General features: G+C 52.0%; 1 protein-coding gene across 5 annotated transcripts in view; it reads left to right on the top strand.

Annotated features, from left to right (window-relative positions):
* Window positions 1–25,197, top strand: part of BCL11B (BCL11 transcription factor B) — a 96,141-nt gene extending 70,944 nt beyond the window's left edge. For all 5 annotated transcript variants that reach the window (XM_027120533.1, XM_027120532.1, XM_027120529.1 and 2 more), the window contains one exon: window positions 18,199–25,197. In XM_027120533.1, coding sequence (XP_026976334.1) covers window positions 18,199–20,270 — 2,072 coding nt within the window. In that variant the 3' untranslated portion in view covers window positions 20,271–25,197. The remainder of the gene's footprint in view (window positions 1–18,198) is intronic.
* Window positions 25,198–26,724: the final 1,527 nt, after the last annotated feature.

The raw sequence follows: 26,724 nt of genomic DNA, 5'->3' as shown, positions 1-26,724 counted from the left end.
CCGGTGCGTGGGGAGGGCTGGATGACCTTGCTGTTGCCTGCCTTAACTTTACACTTTGGGTGGCCTTAGACAGACATGAGTAAATTCTCAGCCACAGGCTTCTCGTCCATGGACTGCAGTGACAGCACGTAACTTATGGGATGAAACGAGGTCTTGCTGACCTGGTGCCCGTGGGTGCCCAGTGCCCCTCAGGGTCTGTCGGCTCCCGGGGGCTGCTGTCCCCGAGGGCAGTCGGCCCCCTGGTTGAGAAGACTGGCCCGTGGTCTCTGCTCCCTCACTTCCTACAGGAGCTCGGGCCAGACACGTAAACCCTTTGAATCTCACTTTTCTTCCTGTAAGACACAGACATTTGCTTCCTCTTGGGGCCATTTCACAGATGAGGAATGTCACACTGGAGGCGGATCCAGAGGAGAGGAGAAGCTTGCCCAGGGTCACCCAGCTAACACCCACCGAGTCAGGAATAGAGCTGTGCCTCATGCGTGGTTCAAGGCGCAGGGGCGGCGCTGGATGGAGTCCTGAGTGGCCCAGAGGGATGCCTCCACGGTGGGCTGTTTGTCCAGAAGCCCCAGCTTCTTGGCCGGCCAGGTGGAAGTGTGGGCCGTTCACTGACTGCTCCCTCAGCGGCTGGGAACAGTCTGGGGCTGGGAGCGTTTGCTCCGTGCTCGGGTTCAAAGGATGGAAGACAGGTGACTGGCGTGGTGGCCCTGCCACCAGCCCTGAGCTTTCCGACGTTGCTTCTCCTCCATCATTTTGGGAGATGGTTCGTGTGCGGGGACACACACGTTTCTCACAGGGTTCCCAAGGAAATGGGAACTCCTTGAATTTCGACTTTGCTGTGGCACCATATTGGTGGGCAGAAACCATCAACGTCGGGCCCATAGAATGACTGGATTTCATCGGGGCGGCTGCAGGAAAAGCTGGGAGAAAAATTCCTTCGATTTCTCAGATTGCTTCTTGAACATGAGGTTAAAAGTCCATTTTCGATTTGGGGGTTTTTAAGAGAGATCCCTTTTGAAATTTGGCCAGAATGATCTGAAACGAAATGATCCCGGACTTGGTTAAAAAGTGGTGACGTCAGACTCTTTTCATGGTCTGGACTAGAGCTTCTGTTAATGGTGGAGTTTGTAAATATGTGTGTTTGGCTTTTGCTTTTTTACTCTGTTTCACTTATTATGTCAGAGTTGGGTTTAGTCATTTATTTTATTTTTTAGAAGAGAAGCGTTTTTACAGAAAAGGGTGGTGAGAGGACTGGGGGGAGGTCAGCCCTCTGCAGCCGGAATCTGAGTTCTCCAGCGTGTTGTACCAAGTCGATGGTTATTATTCCCCCCGAAAATAATGTCCTTTTTTACTTGTTTTTAACATTCTGCCCTTGGCATCTGTTCCAGGCATTGTGGATGAACGTAGACTGTGTTCTGACTATGGATTAAAGCAAGCACTTACTGAAAAGCATTCTCTACTTAATTACATTTCCTTCTTCTGGAAGCTATTTTAATTTTTTTTTATAATCACATGTTAATTGTGTATTAGCGGGGCCTTTCTGATGAGTTGAAAACAGAGTGAAACCTTTGTAAACAACACAGAGAGAAAGAAAAGGGAATGTGTGAAGCAAGACAGTGGTGACGCGCCAGTTCCAAGAGGCCGAAATAACTACACTTCTTGACGCCAGGGAGGGGAGGACGTGGTACCTGGAAGTCCTTTTTCTGAGTGACAGCTCCCCTGATGGGGAGGGCGGGACCGCGGCTGCTGATCAGTGATGGTGAAGGGCGGGCTCATGGGTGCCACCTACTCATTCATTCACCCACTCATTCGTTCACTCACTCATTCATTCATTCTCTCATTTAATCATTCACTCATTCATTCACTGACTCACTCATTCATTCACTCATTCACATTCTTACCCATGAATAGCTTCTTCTGTTGGGTGCCGGCCAGATGTAAGATTCTTTACATGCGTGCCCGAGATCCTCAAGACAGGTATTAACCTCATTCGTGCAGAAGGAAACTGTAGCTCAGAGTTGAGTTCACACATTCACCTTCAGCCGAAGCTCCCAAGCAGGAGATTCAGATCTGTCAGGCCCAAGGGACTCAGCCTCGGTGAGGTTCTGAAGTGGCCGTGTCCCTTCCCATCCAGACTTCGGATGGTCCAGAGATAATCTGGTACCTGTGTGGGCAGTGGGAGGGAAGGAGGAGCCATCAGGGCTGGGTGTGTGTGCGTGTGCGTGTATGTGTGTGTATGCGTGTGTGTGTGGGGGGGGGTGAGGTGAAAGGTCGCCAGAACTCTCTGGCATTGTTTTCTTTTCCGCCTTTTAACAGCTTTATTGAAAGCACCAGCCCCGGTTTACAATCCCTCTTGTGGCGAGAGGGGCCCCCCGAAAGCCCGTCTCTGTTCCCCGTGTAAAGGGCTGGGCTTGCAGGGGCTTTGCAGTTCCCAGGCTGTTATTAGGGAAGCGTGGCCCGGGCGCTTCAGATGAAAGTGCTACTGTGCGAGCGCCAGGTTCACCGCGCGCGATCCAAGGAAAGCCTGCCAAGACAGCGTTGTGAACGGGCGCCAAGCAAAACACACGCATTCCGTCCCGTGGAGCCAGCTCACTTCTGCAAATAGAGGAAAAATTGACTTTCTGATTGGGAGTGTTTCTACAACTCAGAAGAATCACTCCAGTGATTGTTCTAAAAATATTCCGGAGGCAGCACGTTCTCCAAGGCCTCGGGATTCTGAGCGGTCCTTAATTGTACTTTTTATGTAATCTCTCCGGATCGCGTTTTTTTTTTTTTTTTTTTTTTAATGGACTCAAGCTTGCGTGGTCATCCTCTCTGCTCCCTCCTCCCCCTCCCCCAACGCGGCAGGATTGCTGCCTTGTTAAAGCGTGGTGTACGCAGCAGAAACTGTATTTTTATCTCTTTGACTTCAGGAAGTGTATTTGGGTTTTCATCTCCTGCAGCCGCTGTTGCAAGGCTCACGTCTGAGCAGCCGAATCTAGGGCAGCCCCTGACGTCCTGGCGTTGGTGGCCGAGCCCAGTTCTGGAGGGAGGCGTCCGTCAGGCGGACGGTCTTTTGGTGGCAGGCTCGGGGGAGGGGGTGCTGCTCCCTCTGCCTGTTGAGGCTGGCATTCCCCTTTACGAGGTACAGAGCTCCCTAGGAGCCCCGGATATTTGCAGCTCCAGGCCGTTCTGGAATTCATATGATTTCTATAATGACGAAATTGACTGGGATTCCACAAGTCCGCTTACTGCCAAAAGTCAGTGATGTGGGCCCCTCCTTCTCTTCTCTGGTCTCAGAGTTTCTCTCCACCCTCTTTCTCCCCTCTTTCTCCTCCCCTTCCCACTCTCTGCCTTACTCGCGACTCCCACTTTCCCCTTGCAGTCAGCTTTGCCAGGTGCAGCTTCCGTGCTGCTGGGGAAGCCGGGGCACGTCCAGCTTCGGATTGGCAGCCCCAGAGCTGCTGACCTTTGTAGGATGTTCGGCAGCATCCCTGCCTCTACCCACTAGATGCCAGTAACACCGCCACCCTCCTAATCGTGGCCATCAAAAATATCTCCAGACATTGCCAAAATCCCCGAGGGGGGCGAAATAGTCCTCGGTTGAGAACCACTGTTCTAGCTCTTTTTTCCAAACTGGCACTCGCTACAGCCAGGAAAAGGACTGGGGAATATTAGTATCTATTTTTAGGTTCACGAATCACCAAAAATAATAGGGTGGAATCAAAGGCCTTGGAAATGGAGAAAGAATTCCCGCTGTTGAATTTCCCCCCCACAAAGTGTATTTTAAGAAGTCCTGATCCTGGTTTGAGGGGCGACGACGGTGGGTGGTGGGTGCTGGGCGGTGAGCCGTTTGTCGCGGTGATACCTGCAGGATTTGGAACAGCCAGAGTCTGTACCTTCAAATAATCAAGCAGTTTTCCTCTAAAAAAAATCTCCCAGACTGAGCTTATGAGACAAATCTGCTAGAATTAGGTAACTGATAGTCTTATTGGTAAGTGGACAGTTCTGAGGAATTGGTAGTGTTTCTGGCAACGTACGCTAGGACTTTCTCAGTGTTGTTGCCTCTCTTTCCTTCCTCTCTCCCCGCCTGCCTCCTTGCTTCCCTTAGAGGTTGTTTCCCCCATGTTAGGAGTGGGACCGGGCCCGCTCACGGGCAGCAGCGGCCTCATTTGGATGGCATATGCTGTACCCAGGTACAGGAATCCTGTTCTGTGGCCTTAAATGTTGACTGGTTAGTGGGGCATCCAATAGGGTCAGGCGCCAGGCGCCAGGTTTCATTTCGCCCATCGGCAGCCTATCTGTGAGAAATCTAGAATTGGGTGGTCCGCGGGTTTCGCGCTGGGCTTCTCTGGAACGCCATGTGGCCAAGTGCGCACGTGACAGCGTCAGAGTGATTTCCTGGGCTCAGCCAAAACCCGTGCTTCCGCCGGCTTCTTCCCGCCAGCTGGCCGCCCGAGCCAGCCTTGAGGTGCTCCGGCCATTTGGAATTCGCGGGACTCCACCTCCCCTGGGGCCTGAGCTCCGCAGCTTCACATTCTCCAGTGCGAACCCGACAGGACATCCTGGGGGCCTCCTGGCTCCAGATGTACAGTCGGTTTGGGCTGCAGCTCCTCTGCCCCTCCCACCCCGCCTCCTCTGTCGCCAGCCAGCCTCCGCTTGCCCCTGCACATTTCCTCCCGCCCTTGGCGTTGCTGCCGCCTTCCTCTGCCCTTGTGGGGTGGGGGCGTGGGGCGGTGCTGTGACAACCGCGTGCAGGAGGCGCGTCTGGTCCTACCCAGTGCCTTGGTTGGGTCTAACCATTGGGCCACCCAGCCACATCGCTGGGGTTATTGGTGTTTGGAGAGAGGCTGAGTGGTGAGCCCTCACCCGTGTGTGTGTGTGTGTGCGCGCACACCCCTGCATGTGTGTGTGAACCTGTGTGCAGCCGCTGTGGGGGCTGCTAGGTTTCTTTCCCATAACCTCCCGTGGCATTCGGTGTGTCTCCGAACGCCCTGATTTTCTGATCATGCCGGGCAGCTCCGCTGTGCAGAGGGGCATCTGGGAACTTCGACACTGTGAGCCGAGGCTGGCGAGGATGACCATCTCCCCACCGCCCGCGGGCTGCAGGAAGCTGGCACCGTGGCAGAGGCAAAGCACCGCAGAAGTGCTGCAGGTTTTTCATATGGAAATGTGAAATAATGGGGTGATTAAATAGAGCTGTATATTAAAGTACATCTGACATTAGAATTACCATAATGTGCTGTAGCCTTAGGCTGAGTACTTTATTTGCCATCTGCGTCGGCCCAAAATCCCCCGGGGAAGCGCTAAAATATTCTGAATAAACTCAGCTCGAGTTCTTATTGAGAGTAAAATACCATTTGTGGCCCGTCGTATTGATTCGTCTTAATTGTGGTGCAGAAAAGAACATTCACTCGCTGGTGACTTTTGTGCTCGGTGACAGGCTGTCTGGAGTTACTGTAACATTGCAGTTGGTTAACCTGGATGGGGCCAGGCGGGCACCTCGGCTCCAGCCGGGATGCCAAGGTGCCAGCCCGGGCGCGCGGCACAGCTGGTGCTTCCTGCCAGCCCCTCTGCTCGCCTCCAGGGAGGGTGCTGGGGAGCAGGGCGCCCACACGGGGGCCGAGGCCCCTCCCTACGCCTGGCCTCGGCTCTCCGGGTCCGGAAAGGTGGCCCACTGGAGGAGGCTGTCCTGGAGGGGCATGACTTCAGTCTCAGCTCTTGGTTGCAGGGAGGTACTAGACATATTTAAGAAAACAAAACTAAAAAAAGAAAAGAATCCACCCACCCAGGCAGAGTCAAGCTTGGGTGGTTACCGGTTCGTGGCGGTGGGGTCTGGTAACAGTCCCTGCAGCCCTTTTGTGGGGGTGGGGGGAGCATGTGGCGTGGAAGTGCTCGTGCATTAAAGATAAATGACTCAGCGGTGGGAAGCACTTGGTGATCCAGACAGTGCCCCCTGCCCCGTTCATAAGGTCCAGTTTTTATCCTATAATCGCCTATCATTATACACAACTTAAATATTCAGATATTCTCCACAAACCTTGGGCTAGCATGTTTTTATCACTAATTCCGAACAAGGGAATAACCTTTCACTTCAGAGACAAATGAGACACATTTACAGGTGCGCATCTGCTGTTTCCTTGTGTTTTATCAATCCCAGCGGACCCGCACACTTTTGCTCTAACGCGCGCCGCTCAGAACAATCTATGTAACATATTACTGCTTGTTTGTGGTGTGTGGCTGTGGGTCCCCTCTGCGTTAGCTAACCCGTATAACTCGGCCTCGAGGCTCTCCGTAACGTCAGTTACCTCCTCCGGGCTAAACGTACACTCCGTTAAAACGAGGCTTACTGCCCCTGCAATACTTCTTGGGGTGGAACGTGGAGAGTTCTGTGGATTTAAGGAAAGGAAGGATGGAGGCCTGCCTCGTGAAGGAAGTCATGAATTACAGAGAAGGGAGACTTCCTGTGTCAGCCAGAATGGGTGTGTGAGGTGTGCTTGGCGTGTGTACGTGTGTGCACAACTGTGTACACACCGGCGCTCAAGCACCCAAGCAGCTCGCTGCGTGATGGGTTTTGCCTGTGTATTTCTTAATTCACTCTTTATTTTATTAAGTGATAAGGATGGTTTGCTCTATGCCTCCTCTTCACGTTCTCTGCTAAATTCCCGTCCCCAGAATTCTAGAATCCTTTCAGAAAACCCTATATTGGCGGGGAGAGGGTTGGGGAAGTACATTCATCTCTCCGTCCACCGACACCCACTGGAAAAGTGTAGGTCCTTTTCAGAGAAGTCTACAGAAAGCAGATTTCAAGGGAGTCTGACGATGCATTCATCTATCTCGGGGAAGACATGATCTCCAACGCATGTGAGAGCCTGGTGTAAAGCGGGGGGGGACTGTATAGAGATGATCTTGAGGAGTGCGCTGTAGTTTCTCAAGAATGCTGTGAGTTGCCACATATAAAATCACTCTGTGTGTCTTGCCTCCGGCTCTTCCATCTGACTAGCAAACACCACGGCTCTCACCCTGCCCCAAGATGCCCCCTCCACAGTTAGAGGTATTGCTTTGTTTCAGGGCTGGGTGGCTGTTTCCTGAGCCTGAACTGCACACCTGGTGTGACCACAGAATCGAGCAGTTGAAGTCAAGACTGTTTGGGGGAAATCTTGGGTGTATGGGGCCGGCAGCCGTAGTGCAGTTTTCATACTTCCCTGTTTCCCCAAGAGTCTGGACCACCCCATTCCTGAAGGCGGGCTTCTCAGCTGTGGGTGTTCAGATAAGAGGCTTCTGCTGGAATAATAGAACTTCTGCTGGAGACGGTGATGTAGAAGCCGCCTCGCTTCCTAAGCTCGTGGTCCTCGTAGATTGGACCTGAAGTTCCCTCTTTGTGTTTTCCACCCCCCAGTGTCATTTCTTTATACATTATGGTTTCTTAGTTTGGGAAGGGCAGGTCTGGCCTGCAACCAAACTCTCCGAGGGGTTTACCTCCATCCTTTCGTTGTACTGAGATTTTGTTGTACTGAACAGTTCGTGATTCAAACAGACCTTGAGCGTGGACTTGAAAATCTTCATTTAAAAAACAAAATCAAAGTTTTCATTGCGATGGAATGTGCAGCAATGGACTTTGGTCTCTCTCCAGCTCAGTTTCTTTGTGTGTTTTCAGAGCCTCCTCAGGTGGATCCCCCATCGCCTCTTCAGTTCCACATCCAGGTCCTCGCCTCCACGAATCTTAAGATCCCACCTCCATGTTTTTGTTCCTGCAGTTTCCTCCGCTGGGCACACACTTTCTGCCCTTTCTCTGCACAATGGACTCATTGAGCTCCAGGGTCTCCTCCTGCGAGAAGTCTCCCCCGATCCTCCCAGGCCATCAGTCTCTCCTCCTCTGGGCCCTGCACCGTGTGGCACACCCTTTCTTAGTGAACTAGTGGCCTGAGCCCTTACTGCATGTTTGTGGAGTCAAGAGCCTCTTGTCCTGGACCGCAGGCTCTGCGTGGGCATCCCTCCTGAGCTCAGTGCGGGCCTGGCAGACGACACACGCTGCCTGCACGTGTAGAGTAAAGGGAGGAAGGGAGGAAGGAGCAAACGAACAGATGTGTGGACAAGAGCCTCTCAGCTTTTGCTCCAGTGGTTCGGTTTCCGGGTGCAGACGTAGTGTTGTGCAGACGTTGGGTGTTGTCCTGAGGGGCTTCCTGGCTTTTTAGGAGGAGAATGCGAACACCGAGAGTGGGGCATCTTTTTCACGTTTACGATTCAGCCCTGGGTTTGGAGGGTGAGTGTGGGTGAGTGAGGACAGCCCTGCACGGGAAACCCTGCAGAACGAGCAGGGGATGCATCGGATGGAAACACTTGCACAGTTCTCCGCAGGTCCTTGCCTTTCTCATCGCCTCTCCCATCTCCCCGCCCCTGCCTGCTTCTGCAGCCAACAGACCTGCTTTCTCTTTGGTGCACCCCGAGGGTGCTCACACAGGGCTCTCCACCCCGAGTGCCTTCCCTGCTGGATCTGGGCCGGTGCCACTTTCCCTGTGTCTGGCTTGAACTCACCTCCACGCGGTGTTGCCTGCGTGCCTCTTCCCTGGATGCTCTGAGGTCACTCGGCAGATCCTGCTCTGCCTCAGAATCCTTTGTGTCCACAGCTTAACCCACCCCTGCTCCCCCCGACCCCCACCTGTGGCTGATCCCTCCAAGTAAGTAGGTCCTGTTGTGGGTCCTAGCGCCTAGCACATGGTGACCGGATGGACGAGTGAATGAATGAATGGGAAAGGGACGTCCCTAGAATATTTTGGACAAGATTAGGTTTCCTTGGCCTTAGTAACTTCCCAGCATGCTGCTTTTGCTCTGCTGGGGTTCTTGTGCCCCTGGCTGTCTAGGGGGATGCTGGGGCCTCAGTTTGAGGCTGTGGTGAAGCCTGAAGGCCCAGTCCTCCAGCCCGAGGTAACTTGGGCATCGGAAGCACAAAGCTGACCTCTGCCGCATGGGTGCTCTCAGGGTGAGTGGACCGCAGCCGGGTGAGGTTTCTTACTTGTGGGGCCTCTTGATTCTCAGCCAAGCTCCACGTGGCATTTCCTGCACAGAGCCTCCAGCTCGCGGCACCGGCCAGCTCGCTGGTGTGCGCGGGGGCAGGGGGAATGGTGTGCTGTGTCTGGTCCAGGGCCGGTTACGGCGGAGTTTGCAAGCCCGGTGGAGGGGCAGCCAGGTGTGCGTCAGACACGACCCAGGCCCTGGGCTCAGACCCAGCTGTGAATCTGGGCTCTGTGACCCACAGGCTGTCTGACCCAGGGCCCCTCACTTAGCTGTGATGAGACTGAGTTTCTCTTTTATATAAGATCTGGATTAGAGCCCACTTTCCAGAGTGGCTGTGAGCGCCCACAAGTCCACCTCTGGCACGTGCAGTGGTACGTGAGTCAAGCCCACCAGAGTCAAGGGCAGGTGATAACAGTGTGGTGATCAGTGTCGAGCAGCATTCCCCCAAGGCTATGGGGATTCAGAGGGGGCTACGCTTGGGCTGTGTCTAAGAAGATGTTTTGCAGGGAAAGGAGGAAAGGCAGGTATTCCAGGCAGCTGAAACGGCAGGTGCAAGGAGGTGTGAGATGCATGGGCAGGGAGAGGACCAGGAGGGTGGGGGTCCAGCGCGTGAGTGGGCAGTGAGTCCGGCCGGATCCTGAAGGCTGAGAGCCCGGTGCTTCCTCCGGGCAGCAGCGGCTGTCAGGGCTGTGATGTGGGAGGATCGCTGGCCCGCTTGCCCCCTCTGCCAGGGCGGCTGGCTTAGAGGTGGATGGGGGCGGTGGCGGAGCGTCTGGCTTCTTTGGAGTCACCTGGATCCCAGCATCCTCTGGTGGTTGGAACACAGCCAGCGGGGAGGCATGGGCATGCTAGGTGGGGTCCTGCCCAGCGAGCCCGGGAAGCGGGGTCGTGGTGAGTGCCGAGCTGGGCCCTGCTCCAGAGGCGGCCTTGCCTGGAGGGCAGACTGTGCAGCCTGGGAAGGTTCACCCAGACCTGGGCAGACGCCCTTGTTCTGCCTGTGATGACTTTAGCCACGCTGACCACGGCGGGAGCAAACAGACAGAACACAGCTAACACAGGTGCCGGCAATTCTGAAGCACGTGTGCGTTCGTCACCCTGCTGATGGCCGGAGTTGGGGCAGTAGCACGATCACCTCAGCCCCGGTCCTCGGGGAGCTTGGAATCCAGACCAGATGATGAATTTTAAATAAATGACCCAAGGCCAGTCATGTGGCCTCCGGTAACTTACTTGCGGTCTCTGAGCCTCCTTTATTGCTCCTGTGTGGTCACGGGCAGAGAGCTATCATGAGACTACATGGGGTGATGCAGGTTCTAACCCCCAAAGGCAGCCAAGCCCTTGCGTGCTTTTCTCTCCCTGCACCTTGAGCTTGGTCCTAGCAGCACTCTTACTTTTCATGAAATAACAGAGGGTTATTAGGTGCTCTCGTCTCCCCCTGGAATTCGAGAGCTGCATCCCTCGATACCAGCAGAATACCTAGTGGATAAAGGGTGCCCAGCTCCTACGTGTTTCAATGAATGAATGAAAGGCAAGCGTAGGCATTGCTCTCGCAGGACACACCCTGCTACCTAGTCCACTCAGCTCTACCTATCTTGGTCCCCCCACTTAGTGGGCTTATGTGAGCTGGGATCCAGGGATGGCAAAGAGGCAGACGCACACCCTGTGTGGTGGTAATGGCTGTCTGGAGCTCTGGGTTAAGGAGGATTCTGAGGCCTGGTTGGGGAGTGTGGGGATGGATTGGCAATGTCCGCCACGGGCATTGGCTGTGCTAGACTGAGGCTGGCTCAGCACTTCATCACCAGGGAGACCATTTAGTAGCAGTAGTAGTGCTACTACTGTCACCACCAGAACCAACGCCCAACAAAGGGCATCTATTACTTTTCCATGAGATGATTGGCCTGAGTTCACCAAGTTGTTGAATTCTAGCCGAGAACAACACGTCTCCACGTTTCACTAGCACGTGGCTGGAACCAAAGGTGAGATCCCGAGGCACACACAACTGCCCCGTCTCCTACCCTGGGGTCCCTTGTCTTGGGAGGGGCCCAGGTCCGCACCCTTTCCTCTTCTGACTAAGCTTTTATCTAGAGCACGGCTGTCTGTGTGGCTCTGGGCTGATGACCTTATCTCTTCCAGTCTTCAGTTTCCTCATCTGTGAGATGGTGCTGCTGACAGTTCTTGACCTTGGGAGTTGTGAGGACAGTTCTCCTTAGCTGCAGGCAGCTCATGTAAGGGTTTAATAACGGTTTCTTGTTACTGCTGTTATTTTTCCCTTAGCTCCACCTTCTCTCTTGGAGAGGCTGAGGTTTTGTTTGATAGGATGCTTTCAGAACAAGCAGGGGTGCTTATAGATTTCATAGGTGACTGTGCTCAGAAATGATATGAACATGAAACTTACAGAGTTCCCCAAGGAAACCAACTGACATTTTCTTTCTGGGGGATCATGAAAGGGAAGACAGTCTTTAAACTAATAAGGGGTCTACACATCTAGAGATAATAGTGACAATAATTATTAACATTTTGGCGCTGAGGAGGTGGCATTGCTAGTGGGCATAGATTCTGGAGGAGGATTGGGTGGTCGGCCAATGAATCCAGCCCTCTCCTTGGGCACCGGGTACCCTAAAATCCAGAGAGGGAAGGGGCCTGCCCCAGGGAGACCCTAGATCTAACAGCCTGCCCCAGACCCTGGCTGCCAGTGTCTCATGACCCCTTCACCAGGTCCTGAGTGGCACGTTGCCCCGTAGGCTCACCTGCTCTCTTAAACATCTCCACTCCAGGGACAAGGCCCGTGGTGGACCCGACTGGGCTCCATCAAAGGGTCATCGATGCCCTTCCCTGGGAGGACACACACAGTGTGATGGGAGGACCTTTTCATTGTGAAACAGGCCCTGACGAGTGTAAAGAGAACGATCTCAGGTGGTGCTGGGGGGTGCAGCTGGGATGGAGCCAGGTCTCTGGAAGCCCGAGCAGGGACATGGCCCTCCCCTTGCTGGCTGGGGGACTCTGCCTCTCTGAGCTGTCGCATCATCACGTGCCAGCAGGGAGGTGGTCCTTGCCTGGCCTCCCTCAGCGGTCGTGTGAGTGACGATGAAATGCGCTAATGGCTGTGAAAATGCCAAACCAACTGTCAAGTGCTTTGCAAACTGTAGAGGGCCACGTGAAGCCAAGACCCAGTTCTTTCTTCAGTGTCCAAGTGTCAGGGCTCTCATTTTTGCCTCCAGCTTTGGGAGGAGAAAGGCCCTGGCCGGTGATCGCCCCAGGCCCTGCTTGAGCTGGGAGGTGGCTTTTGAGCAGCCGTGAACCACTAAATCCCCTGCAGGCAGGAATACCCTTCTACTGGGTATCACTTGGCTTTAGGAGAGCCCTCTTAAATTATTGCTCTCAATTATGGCCTTTTTATTGAATAATAACTCAGTTAAAGGTGTGCTTTTTATTGAACATCCCTGATACCTTTATTGGTATTATTAGAGTAACCAGCATAATAAGGAAGAACAATTATTTAAATGCTCATTAAAAAAATAAAAAAACAACTCCTACTAGCAGAGGTGGGGAGGCGGTAGCACTTCATTGCAGGAGCCCAGTTGCGTGTTGGTTCCCAAGAGTCACAATAAAAAATGCCTTTTCCTCAACGTTTGCAAGTTTCTACTTCCCTGGAACCTCTAATGCATTAGGCAGGCTGCATTAAAATTCCTCCAGGGGAGAGGGTGTGGAGAAAGGGAACCCTCTTGCACTGCTGGTGGGAATGTAAATTGATACAGCCACTATGGAGAACCGTATGGAGGTTCCTTAAAAAACTAAAAACAGAACTACCATATGACCCAGCAATCCCACTCCTGGACGCATACCCTGAGAAAACCATAATTCAAAAAGAGTCATGTACCACAATGTTCATTGCAGCTCTATTTACAATAGCCAGGACATGGAAGCAACCTAAGCATCCCTCGACAGATGAATGGATAAAGAAGATGTGGCACATATATACAATGGAATATTCCTCAGCCATAAAAAGAAACGAAATTGAGTTATTTGTAGTGAGGTGGATGGACCTAGAGACTGTCACACAGAGTGAAGTAAGTCAGAAAGAGAAAAACAAATACCGTATGCTAACACATATATATGGAATCTAAAAAAAAAAAAAGTTTCTGAAGAACCTAGGGGCAGGAGAGGAATAAAGATGCAGATGTAGAGAATGGACTTGAGGACACAGGGAGGGGGAAGGGTAAGCTGGGACGAAGTGAGAGAGTGGTATGGACATATATACACTACCAAACGTAAAATAGATAGCTAGTGGGAAGCAGCCGCATAGCACAGGGAGGTCAGCTCTGTGCTTTGTGTCCACCTAGAGGGGTGGGGTAGGGAGGGTGGGAGGGAGACGCAAGAGGGAGGAGATATGGGGATATATGTATATGTATAGCTGATTCACTTTGTTATACAGCAGAAACTAACACAGCATTGTAAAGCAATTATACTCCAATAAAGATGTTAAAAAATAAAAAAGAAAAGAAAATTCCTCCAGGGTTTTATTACTGCCAGAGTTAGACTGAAAGGCATCCCTGAAGCGTCCACTGCCAGGTACGAGATGGATAATAAACAAAACACGCAAAGCCCAACCGTAACATGTGCGCAGTGATGTGTGAATTTTGTAGGGTGTGTCCACATGCGCGATCTCATTTGCTCCCCCGGCCCTCTTTGGAAGCAGATATGTTATTCCCGCTCTACTGATGAGGAAACAGAGGCTCAGAGAGGTTAAGCGACTTGATCAACATCACTCTGCTGGGAATGTCAAGGCGGAGGTATGAACTCACGCTGCTGTCCAGGGTTCTCTTCAGCAGAGATCACTGGGAGGGTTTTGAATTTGAGAAAAACACAGGGCCTCCCTTGAAAGCCAGGAGAGCAAAAGAAGACCCAGTGTGGGTTTCTGCCAATGGATACCAAAAATGTCTGAGGAAGAAAGAAGGAAGGAAGCAAGCAAACAAGACACGGGCCCTGGGTTCTGAGTCGCCAAGCCTGATGCAGTGATCCAAACGCAGCTGACGTTTCTAGGCCTGTAGGCCAGGTTTGGCGTCGCTGGGTAAGTCGCTTCAAAATAACCTAGGCGTCGGGCTTCCCTGGTGGCGCAGTGGTTGGGAGTCCGCCTGCCGATGCAGGGGGTGCGGGTTCGTGCCCCGGTCCGGGAAGATCCCACGTGCTGCGGAGTGGCTGGGCCTGTGGGCCATGGCCGCTGGGCCTGCGCGTCAGGAGCCTGTGCTCCGCAACGGGAGAGGCCACAGCAGTGAGAGGCCCGCGTACCGCAAAAATATAAAATAAAATAAAAATAAAAATAAAAATAACCTAGGCGTCGACCTCTCAGTTGGAACGTCGGCAGCCACAGTGGCAGCGTGTCGGGACATGGACCCTGTCTGGGCCACCAGCGAAGTCGGCACGTGGTAGAGCTTCCAGCTCACCTCTGGGCAGGTGGCCCTGAGCTCCAGGAGCGGGAACAGCCCTGAGTCCGAAGCAGCCCTCTCACCGAGGGTCTTCCGCTGCATTTAAAAATGAGCCATTGGTGACTGTGTGTGTTGGGGCTTTAAAATATTTAGTGAGTTTTTGAACAGAAAAATGTTCCGAGCGGCTCTTCAAAGGCTTCCTGACATTGTTCAGTTCTCAAAAGTGAGCAGCCCCAGTGCTCAAGGCTGCTTCTAGGTAAGAGATAACCATGAAGTGGTAATATGGAAATGAACATTTTATTTAAAAGAGAAAGTTATGGAGGAGAGTGGAAAGTGCATTGTCTAGAGAGGGCCTTTGAGGGCTGGGAGATTTTAAAAACATCGGAAGCTGTCAGATCCTGGGAAGACCGGCACCTGCAGTGAATCTTGCCATGGCGTGGAGAGAAGTGTGGGCGCCAGATGGGTTCAGGGGTGCGGGAAAAGAGCTTACCCTGGCTTGACGAGGGACCCTGGAATCCTATTCAAGGGATACGCACAGAGCTTTTCTCCCCCTGATGGTGAATTCCGGACAGTTAACTTCCTCCCGGTTGCTCCAAGTTAGAGTTTTAGCAGTGTCTTTTGCTCTTTTTTTTTTTTATACAAAAAGTGGAAACATCTGAACTCTTTAGAACACGCAGCTACATGTTTCTCAGCAGCTGCCGTTTGAGTTAAAAAATATATATATTTTAATTGGCCATTTCATTCCTGGCCTGCCTAAGAGTTTTGCATCGTCTTCTGATACCCAACATTCCTCACGGGCAGCAGAACCTTCTAGAAAATGTGTAGCCATCAGAAGAAGAAACAGGAAGTGCTCTGGAGAGACCCAAGGAAATGAAGAGGATGAAAAAGGAGATTGGGGGGAGGGAGGCGGCCCGTCGTCTTAAAAACATGAGGAACCAGAGCAGCTGTGTGCAGTAGCCTGGTTAATGAGAGTGGCTGGAGCGGAGGTGAAGGGTATAGACTGCGCTTTAATTGGAAGATCTATGACCTTGCGGGAGGTGGGGCTTCATTTGTGTTATTAGCTCCTGTGTCAGAAAGGGACTTTTCCTTTATCTTATTTATTACTCGTTTATTCTGCCTAGCTCCAGAAAAGGATTTGCGGAGGGCTCTAAATATCATGGCTTCTGGCCAGCTTTCCCGTGAGGCTGTCTGAGGTGAAGAGTTCTGCTCCCCACACGCATTAACTAATAAGCCAGGACAGGAGATGCTGCCTCCAGGAAGCTGGCGCTCTCTGCCGTAGCGGGGTGGCACGCAGGACGGGAAGGCTGGGGTGTCCGTGTGGCCTTACCGCTCCCGCAGTAAGGACCACGGCCGCCCAGGGCCTTGGGAAGGAAAGGCCCTGTTTCCAGGTGGGGAAATTCTCCCCAGGGGCTCCAGCATGGGGAACTGAATTACACAGACATACTGGGAGGAGGAAGTTGCCCAGACACCCTGTATAAAGAAAATTGCCTCAGAAGTTCTCCTGGAGCTGTGTTGAAAAGTGAGGTGAAGCTGACCTTCGGAATTCTTTTTTCCTTTTTGTCCTCCCTGCCCCCCGCACCCCTCTTGGTCTCCTCACTACCAAAGACACAGACACATGTCCTGTTGCACATGAGCGTGCAGTGATGCCCGTAGACCACCAGACCTGGAAGGCAGGTCTTGGTTTCCAGTGGTGGGTGATCTGGCCCAGTTGCTTCTGTGTCTGGGAGAATCTCCACCCTGCCCCCCTGCCCCCTGGACAGCCCGCACACACTGCATGGCTCAGGGAGGTCCAGGCCCCTTGGACCTTGGACCTTGGACCTTGGGAGAGGTCAAGTTTAACCTGTATGGAACTCGGGACGTTTGGTCCCAGAGCCACTTGGATTTTACTGCTAAGGGTGAAGCCCCCAAGAAACATAATTTGTGGCTGGAAAACCAAAAAAATACATCTCTATACGGGATTTCAGAAGTCCTTAATCTTCCAGGGAGTGGCTGAGATGGGGCTTGTCTGCTCCAGCCCGCCCCGTGTACTCCCCCCTCCCCTTCCTGATACGGGGGTATGGAAATTAACATGCACGTTTGGCTCCACCAGGGAGCTTGCGGCTACCGTGCTTTATCAGCGTTCAAATCTTCCAGGTACAAGAACGTTTGAAAAAACAAAAGGGTATTTCAAGATCTCAGCTGTGATGTCGTGTTCCCTTTTCCTTTCCCGGCCAGTGAGCAAACCTGATGTTGGAAAGCAGGACCTGCCCACACCTGTCCTGTTCACGTGAAGCATGAGGAGAAGAGGTTCAGGCTGGAGAAGCAGCCAGTTTCACCCGCAGGTTCAGGACGTTGGCCGCAAAAGAGGTTCTGGTTGGAAGGTCTAGGCTCCATTTTGTGATGACCCTAATGATGGACAAAGACAGGGACGTTTTGGCTCTGTGCCACCAGCGTCCACTAAGACTGGCTCCCGATGTCACCAGAGCCAGTTTGTAACAATTCCACACTTGCCACCATTAATCCTGACCGTCCTGTCAGATGTGACATTCTTTCACTCAGTGTTTCTGGCAAAGGACCTCACCCCTCCCCCTCCCCAGGGGTCTCTGGAGGCCAGATTCCACACTGTGGTTAGGGGTGTGTGTGTGTGTGTGTGAGGCCAGGAGAGCAATGGTGGGGGACAGCTGTCACCCAGTAGTGATGTTCATGACATGCTGAATCCTTCTGTTCCTACGCATCCGTGTTTAAATCTGACAGCGCTTTCTGCATGGACCCTGGTGTGTGAAACCCTGGGATTTCCTGTAGTTAAAATCCCGAGTGATGCAGAGGTATCAGCCGTTTCTCGTAAAATGTTCGGGCGGGTTTCCCTGGTGGCGCAGTTGTTGAGAGTCCGCCTGCCGATGCAGGGGACGTGGGTTCGTGCCCCGGTCCGGGAGGATCCCACATGCCGCGGAGCGGCTGGGCCCGTGAGCCACGGCCGCTGAGCCTGCGCGTCCGGAGCCTGTGCTCCGCAACGGGAGAGGCCACAACAGTGAGAGGCCCGCGTAAAAAAGTTTGCAAGGCGATTTGGTTTGATTTGTGCTTCTTAGAACTTTATTGGATCAAAGATTGCCTAGTCAGTGACTGGGGGGGGAGGGGACAGTTTTGCCCCCCAGGGAGGCTTGGCAGTGCCTGGAGAGATTTTGGATCCTCATGATTGGGAGGGGAGGGAGTGCTACTGGCTTCTAGTGGGTAGAGGCCAGGGATGCTGCTGAACACCCTGCAAAGCACAGGGCGCCCCCGGCCCCCAGGCGGAGAATCATCAGGGTCTACATGTCAGTAGTGCCTTGCTTGCCAATCCCTGGTCTAGACCGTGGCCAGTGTGAAGGTAGCCCTGAACGGCTGAAATCTGCCCTGCTATCTTTTATGCAGTCCAGCCTTCCCATACTTCCTATTACTGGAATCAGGCATTCTCACAAACACATCTCCTTTGGCTTCTGAGGTGATGGGCTTAAGGACACCGTATTTTAGGGGCACAGAGGGATGTCTACCGAATTGCGGTAACTTGCTGAGGACGCATGCCTGGTCCGGGCTTTGCCAGGGCCGCCAGCCCACAGAGCAGGCTTCTTCAGCCCCTCTGCCGGGGACCTGCCAGGGGGTCGCAGGCCTGGGCCTGCTCAGAAGCCGTCCCGCTGCTGCCGCCCTCAAGGGCCGCGGGTCCCCGGACACACTCGGCTCCGGCTCGCCTCCAGGTCAGTGGCCCCGTGGTGCGCGAGCCCCCGTCCTCCGCTTCTCACGCTCTCTCTGCCTTTCCGTCCGTGTGTCTCCCCAGGTAAAGATGAGCCTTCCAGCTACATTTGCACAACATGCAAGCAGCCCTTCAACAGCGCGTGGTTCCTGCTGCAGCACGCGCAGAACACGCACGGCTTCCGCATCTACCTGGAGCCCGGGCCGGCCAGCAGCTCGCTCACGCCGCGGCTCACCATCCCGCCGCCGCTCGGGCCCGAGGCCGTGGCCCAGTCCCCGCTCATGAATTTCCTGGGCGACAGCAACCCCTTCAACCTGCTGCGCATGACGGGCCCCATCCTGCGGGACCACCCGGGCTTCGGCGAGGGCCGCCTGCCCGGCACGCCGCCGCTCTTCAGCCCGCCGCCGCGCCACCACCTGGACCCGCACCGCCTCAGCGCCGAGGAGATGGGGCTCGTCGCCCAGCACCCCAGTGCCTTCGACCGAGTCATGCGCCTGAACCCCATGGCCATCGACTCGCCCGCCATGGACTTCTCGCGGCGGCTCCGCGAGCTGGCGGGCAACAGCTCCACGCCGCCGCCCGTGTCCCCGGGCCGCGGCAACCCTATGCACCGGCTCCTGAACCCCTTCCAGCCCAGCCCCAAGTCCCCGTTCCTGAGCACTCCGCCGCTGCCGCCCATGCCCCCCGGCGGCACGCCGCCGCCCCAGCCGCCGGCCAAGAGCAAGTCGTGCGAGTTCTGCGGCAAGACCTTCAAGTTCCAGAGCAATCTCATCGTGCACCGGCGCAGCCACACGGGCGAGAAGCCCTACAAGTGCCAGCTGTGCGACCACGCGTGCTCGCAGGCGAGCAAGCTCAAGCGCCACATGAAGACGCACATGCACAAGGCCGGCTCCCTGGCCGGCCGCTCCGACGACGGGCTCTCGGCCGCCAGCTCCCCGGAGCCCGGCACCAGCGAGCTGGCCGGCGAGGGCCTCAAGGCGGCCGACGGCGACTTCCGCCACCACGAGAGCGACCCGTCGCTGGGCCACGAGCCTGAGGAGGAAGACGAGGAAGAGGAGGACGAGGAGGAGGAGCTGCTGCTGGAGAACGAGAGCCGGCCCGAGTCGAGCTTCAGCATGGACTCGGAGCTGAGCCGCAACCGGGAGAACGGCGGCGGCGGTGGCGGCGGCGGCGGCGGCGTGGCCGGGGTGCCGGGCGCGGGCGGCGGCGTGGGCGGCGCGGCCAAGGCGCTGGCCGACGAGAAGGCGCTGGTGCTGGGCAAGGTCATGGAGAACGTGGGCCTGGGCGCGCTGCCGCCCTACGGCGAGCTGCTGGCCGACAAGCAGAAGCGCGGCGCCTTCCTGAAGCGCTCGGCGGGCGGCGGGGACCCGGGCGACGACGACGACGCGGGCGGCTGCGGCGACGCGGGCCCGGGCGGCGCGGTCAACGGGCGCGGCGGCGGCTTTGCGCCGGGCGCCGAGCCCTTCCCGGGCCTCTTCCCGCGCAAGCCGGCGCCTCTGCCCAGCCCCGGGCTCAACAGCGCGGCCAAGCGCATCAAGGTGGAGAAGGACCTGGAGCTGCCGCCCGCCGCGCTCATCCCGTCCGAGAACGTGTACTCGCAGTGGCTCGTGGGCTACGCGGCGTCGCGGCACTTCATGAAGGACCCCTTCCTGGGCTTCACGGACGCGCGCCAGTCGCCCTTCGCCACGTCGTCCGAGCACTCGTCCGAGAACGGCAGCCTGCGCTTCTCCACGCCGCCCGGGGACCTGCTGGACGGCGGGCTGTCGGGCCGCAGCGGCACGGCCAGCGGGGGCAGCACGCCGCACCTGGGCGGCCCGGGCCCCGGGAGGCCGAGCTCCAAGGAGGGCCGGCGCAGCGACACGTGCGAGTACTGCGGCAAGGTGTTCAAGAACTGCAGCAACCTGACGGTGCACCGGCGGAGCCACACCGGCGAGCGGCCTTACAAGTGCGAGCTGTGCAACTACGCGTGCGCGCAGAGCAGCAAGCTCACGCGCCACATGAAGACGCACGGGCAGATCGGCAAGGAGGTGTACCGCTGCGACATCTGCCAGATGCCCTTCAGCGTCTACAGCACCCTGGAGAAACACATGAAAAAGTGGCACGGCGAGCACTTGCTGACTAACGACGTCAAAATCGAGCAGGCCGAGAGGAGCTAAGCGCACGCGGCCCCCGCGCACCTGTACAGTAGCCCCGTCGCCAAGCGAGAGAATGCTGACCTGACACTTGCCTCCGTGTCGCCGCCGCCGCTCGGCACCCTCTGCGAGTCCCCGGGGCCCCAGGGGAGGCGGCCCTCCAACCTAACCTGTGTCTGCGAAGTCCTATGGAAACCCGAGGGTTGATTAAGGCAGTAAAAATTGTGGAGCCTTTTAACTGTGCAATAATTTCTGTATTTATTGGGTTTTGTAATTTTTTTGGCATGTGCAGGTACTTTTTATTATTATTCTTTCTGTTGAAATTCCTTTAAGAGATTTTGTTGGGTATCCATCCCTTCTTCAGTTTTTTGTTTCTTTTTTTTGTTTCTTTTTTTTGTTTGTTTTTTAAAAACTCAGTAGTAGCCTGAGCGATGACTCCCGAGCTATGTAGAGGGGAAGCATATATCTTAAATTATAATTTGGGGGGGGGAGGGCGCTGCTTTTTTGAAATCTAAGCTAAGCATGTGTAATTTCTTGTGAAGAAGCCAACACTTAAATGACTTTTAAAGTTGTTTACTTTTTTATTCCTTTTTTTTTTTTGTCCTGAAATAAAAAGTGGCATGCGTTTTTGTTTTTGTTTTGGGGGAGGGGGTGGATGAACAGCGGATAACAATCTTTAAAGTTGTAGCACTTTGTTTCAGAATCGGAAAGGAGATGTAGCACTGATGATGTCCCGAGTAACAGAGGCCTTTTCTGTGTTGATTTCAACTTTGCAATACATAAGGAAACCTTTGCGTGGTGGTGGTGGGGAGAGGCCCTCAGAAAACTCAGCACTGCCAGAGAAACAGGAGTTTTTGAGGGCTGCCCCTGGGAAATGGCCCAAGAGCATTCTAAAATTGTGCATTCCCATCAGATCCCGTACTTTTCTTGGAATGTCGGTGGGCCCTGGGATGCCATCTCTGCTATTTGCCGTAGATTAGACTAAATAAAATGGGCTGAGGGTACTTTTGGGGGTAGATGGTGGTGGCCTGCAGTGACACAGAAAGGAGAGAAACCAGTGGTGTTCTTTCAGGCTTCTTCTGGCTTGACAGCTTCTCTCTCTCTCTCTATCACCCCCACCACAGAAATCCTAAGTCATACATTGCTGCCAGTGACAACTGATCGTTTCCCAAGCAGACAAGTGTACTGATGGTGAATTGAGGGAAGTTACTATTCTCTCACGGAATGCACACTGATGACATTGTACGGACGGGGGGGGGGGGGGGGGGGGGGGGGGGGGGGGGGGGGAGGATCTTGCCAATTTCAGTTCCCTTTTACTGGAGAACGGGAAGAGTTCCATCCGAAGATGCCCAGCGCTACTTCCCAGGTTTTTTTGGTTTTTTTTTTTTTTCTATCCCATTAGGTTGGAAGGTACTAAACATTGGACTGTTAAGATTAGACATTTGAATTCTGTTGACCCGCACTTTAAAGCTTTTGTTTGCATTTAAATTAAATGGCTTCTAAACAAGAAATTGCAGCATCTTCTTCGTTTTGGCCCAGAGGTGGGTTAAACTGTAAGGGATGGCTGAGATGGAGTGTCAGTATTGCTAAGCGTGGCATTCACAATACTGGCACTATAAAGAACAAAATAAAATAATTTATTGGACAGTTTTTCTACTGCCATTCAATTTGATGTGAGTGCCTTGAAAACTGATCTTCCTATTTGAGTCTCTTGAGACAAATGCAAAACTTTTTTTTTGTTTGAAATGAAAAGACTTTTTTTAAAAAAAAGTAAAACGAGAAAAGTACATTTCTTTAGAAACAAACAAAGCCACATTTACTTTAAATAAATTTTCAAAAATCCTGGTTGAAGACATGAAAATGCCATAAGACCCAATCAAATGAAGAAATAAACCCAGCACAACCTTGGATATCCATTAGCTGAATTATCCTCAGCCCCTTTTGTCTGTGGGACAACGCTGCTTAGATGTGGAGTGGAGGTGATTTACTGCTGAATTAAAACTCAAGTGACACAAGGTACAAGTTGATATCGTTGAATGAAAAACAGAACAAAAACAATTCAGGAACAACGGCTAATTTTTTTCTAACGTTAAATTTAGTGCACTCTGTCTTAAAAATACGTTTACAGTATTGGATACATACAAGGGTAAAAAAAAATTGTGTGTATGTGTGTTGGAGCGATCGTTTTTTTCAGAGTTTGCTTAATAGGTTATAAAAAGATGCCACAGTGGCTGCGTGTATATTGTTTTCTTTTGGTGACGGGGTTTTAGTATATATTATATATATGAAAATTTCTTGATTACTGTAAAAGTGGACCAGTATTTGTAATAATCGAGAATGCCTGGGCATTTGACAAAACAAGAAAAAAAAAAAAAAACCCTTTTCTTTTCCTTGAAAATGTTGCAGTAAAATTTAAATGGTGGGGTCTATAATAATTTGTTCTTGTCACAGTAACTGTAAAGTCGGAGTTTTAGTAAATTTTTTTCTGCCTTGGGTGTTGAATTTTTATTTCAAAAAAAAATGTATAGAAACTTGTATTTGGGGATTAAAAGGGGATTGCTACACCATGTAGAAAAAGTATGTAGAAAAAAAAGTGCTTAATATTGTTATTGCTTTGCAGAAAAAAAAATCCACATTTCTGATCTGTACTTATTTTCCTCCTCCCGCCTCTCTCTGGAATGGATATTGGTTGGTTCATATGATGTAAGCACTTGCTGTATTTTTACTGGAGCTTGTAATTTTTTAACTGTAAGCTTGTCCTTTTAAAAGGATTTAATGTACCTTTTTGTTAGTGAATTTGGAAATAAAAAGAAAAAAAAAAACAAAAACAAGCAGGCTGCCATAATATATTTTTTTAATTTGGCAGGATAAAATATTGCAAAAAAAAATTTGTATGTTAAGTCCTATTGTACAGGAGAAAAAAGGGTTGTTTGACAACCTTTGAGGAAAAGAAACAAAAGGAAGTAGCTAAATGCTTTGGTTCACAAATCATTTTAGTTGTATATATTTTTGTCGGAATTGGCCTCTACAAAGGACTGTTCGAATAGGGCTTCACTCTGAATGCCCTGAACCTTGCATCAAGGCTCCCTGGTGTGGCCACAGCAAACCAGATGGGAAATTCTTTATTTGTATTGAGTGGAAAAATCAGTGTTTGTCAAGGTATAGGTACCATTTCACAGAGCCCTCCCTTTCTTTAAGAGGCATCTGTAAAAGATGTCAGATGTAGAGGAGAGCCCAGAGCATCTTCCTCCTCTGCCGTCACCCTGCCCTTCAAAGCAGAGAGAAACGCAAGCTGAGCTTTCTTTAGTCCTTGAGAAAGCATTAAACAAACAAGCAAACAAAAATTGTAATAAAGGGAGCTGGTGTATCAGCTAGGCGCAGGTGACGTGATCTGTGGCTGGGGCCAGCGCAAATCGGATTTCAGGAAGGAGTCCCCATCACAACCAGGACCTTTTATCCCTTGGAGAGTGTTGGCCTGTTGTCTTTCTTACCTGCGTTGCTGCTTTTCTCTCCGAAACCTACATTCCGTCAAGTTTCCGAATGCCTAGGGCCTGGGACGAATTCGGTGCCTTTCCATAGCTTTCTCTTTCCTTCCTCTGTGTTTCCTCTCCATCCTTACGCCTCTGTCAGTCCTTTATTTGTTCTTTTTGTTTTTATTCGATTTATTTCTCCCTCTCTGTCCCCCCCACTCCTTTTTTTTTTTTTTGTAAAGCCAAGTAGCTTTAAGATAATAAAATGGTGTTTTTTTGGATGAGGGAATAATACGTTTTTTAAAAAATACCTATATCAGGAAGCCATTTTTTATTTCAGGAACTCTAAGAAACCATTTCAGGTTACGAAAGTATAACCAAGCATCCTGTCGGGCAATTCTTTACCAAATGCAGAAATCTTTCTTCTGGGCGCTTTTCTGTTTAGTATGCTCTTTGCTCCTTGCCATTTACCTTTGCAAAGTAGAAAGAAAGGGAGAGGAAGTGGAAGATAAAGCTGAGATGTCCATTTCCTACGTGCTTGATCCGAAGACCCAGGGGCCCGTCCTTTCCTCCGGATGCCCTGGGAAGGTCCTTTAGAGCCTCCAAGGCGATCCTCCTGTAGTTAACAAAAGCTAGCCAGCTCTCACCAGCTTCCGCAAAGTCACCACGATTCCAGGACTAAGCCATCCTAAAGCACAAAGATTTTGTCTCTGTCGACTGCAGAGAAACGAGCATTTTGCTTCTCTGTCATGTTTAAAAAGCCAACACTGAAGCAGATGACCCAGTGAGAGAGGCCCCGAGCCTGGGGGACCCAGCTGACCCTGCCGGTTTCCACACTGCCACAACTTGGTTCAAAGTTGCCACAACTTGGTTCAAAGTTGCCCCAAATTGGAACCTGCCACTTGCCATTTGAGGGTCTTTCACGGGGGGAGGAGGAAGCTGAATTCCTCTAAGCAAAAATGTGAAAAGTAGGGAAATCAGCCTTTCGTCCCTGTCCTAAGTGACAGTCAAAGATTTTGTGGAACACAGGCAAACCCATGATTTTGGTGCTCTTTGTATCAGCTCTGTGAAGCAAAGTTACATTGAGTTAAGTTGTTTGCATTTGTACTGGCAAGGCGAAATATTTTTATTACCTTTTCTATTACTTATTGTATGAGATTTTGTTGTTTACTTGGAGGTTCTGTCTTTTACTACAAGTTTGGAACTATTTATTATTGCTTGGTATTTGTGCTCTGTTTAAGAAACAGGCACTTTTTTTTTTATTATGGATAAAATGTTGAGATGACAGGAGGTCATTTCAATATGGCTTAGTAAAATATTTATTGTTCCTTTTATTCTCTGTACAAGATTTTGGGCCTCTTTTTTCCCTTAATGTCACAATGTTCAGTTCAGCATGTGTCTGCCATTTCATTTGTACGCTTGTTCAAAACCAAGTTTGTTCTGGTTTCAAGTTATAAAAATAAATTGGACATTTAACTGGATCTCCAAACCTTGTCCTTTTCTGTGTCTTTCAAGGGTAGGGAATGGACAGCTTATTTCCAAGAGTGACTTAAAGGTCTTTCTCCATTTTTCTCCTGACTCAACCCCTCACTGCTGTATTTGGGCGGACAGGAAATAATGCCATGAGAGACCAACAGTGCTCCTCGTTTACCCCTGTGAAGCACTGTGATGTGGAATAGTGGTTCTCCATCCTACCTGCACATTGGAATCACATGGGAATTTTTCAAAATTCCACTGCCAAGACCTCACCCCAGACCAATTTCTATCAGAATCTGGAGGTGAGATCCAGGCATCAGTATTTTTGAAAATGACCCAGGTGACTCTTACACAGGCAAGTTTGAGAACAAGTCGTTTAGAACTAAAAGCCCTTGTCTGGGAATGACAAGGCTCAGGTCTAGTATAATTCAGCTAACGTTTCCTGAATTCCCAGGGAGAGCCACTGGGTGAGGCACCGAGGGGTCAGAAATGAGTGGGACAGAGACCCTGCTGCTCTGGGTCCTTGGTCTGGTCTGGTCCCCTGGGGTTCCCATCATGAAGGGAGGCTGTTGGACTAGAGAGCATCTCCACCCATCCATGGGTTTTAATAGAATCACACAGGAGGACCACCCTCCCTCCCCCTGTGCGAGAGGTTGATAGAGTTGAGGATGCCTTCTTTAGGGATAATCTCAGATCCGGAGGAGGAGGCAATGTCTTTCAGAAGGAAGTAGCCTTTAGCTTGGCTTTTCCCCCTGCTGGGCCCAGAGCAACTGACAAGATGGAAGAGGAAGACGGCAACTTTCCTTTGGGTTTCACCCACTTAGGAAACTGTTGCTTTCCTCCAATGAGTGAGGGTCAGAGCCCACCCCTGCGTGAAACGGGATCAAAGATCCGCTGGGTTCTCGACCACTCTTCCTTTTCTCTGCCGCACTCTGCGGCATGTGGGATCCTAGTTCCGCAATGAGGGCTCGAACCCACGCCCCCTGCAGCCGAAATGCAGAGTCTTAACCACCTACCAGGGACGTCCCCCTCGACCACTCTTCTTATGTTTCCTGTTCTTCAAGACACAAAGAACATTCCAGTCAAGTCACTTTTCTGCAAACTCACTGGGCACCATCCACAAACCAGGTACCAAGGTAGGCAACCTGGGAATCTTCACAAGGAGACTGCAAAAAGTGAAAACACTGAGCCATGCTTGCAAAGATGCTGTGTGGGTTCTGGCCAGATGATAGGAAGAATGAGGGAGATGTGTTCCTCTGTGTGCTGTCTTCAAAAAGTCACCATGCTCCCAAGGCCATATCTAACCAGCGGATGAATAGAGGTAGGATTTAAAGTCCAGCACTAAAAACGGAGTGGGTAGCCATTCAGGGCAGGTGGCCTGCCCTGCTTTCTAGGGGTGTAGAGAATAAGAATGCCCCGATAAGAATTCTCTTCTTTTCCGTAGGTCCTGCCTATCCCCCACTGACTTGTGATTTTTCCCGCCCAGAAAACGGTGCAAATAGCAGAACTGAAGTGGTCAGTTGCTTTCTGAT

The sequence above is a fragment of the Aethalodelphis obliquidens genome, unplaced genomic scaffold (genome assembly GCF_003676395.1).
Source record: "Aethalodelphis obliquidens isolate GAN/ISIS:26980383/991018 unplaced genomic scaffold, ASM367639v1 scaffold21, whole genome shotgun sequence".
Taxonomy (NCBI): Eukaryota; Metazoa; Chordata; class Mammalia; order Artiodactyla; family Delphinidae; genus Aethalodelphis; species Aethalodelphis obliquidens.
Note: the sequence above shows the minus strand (reverse complement) of the source record. Positions and strands in the feature narration are given on the sequence as shown.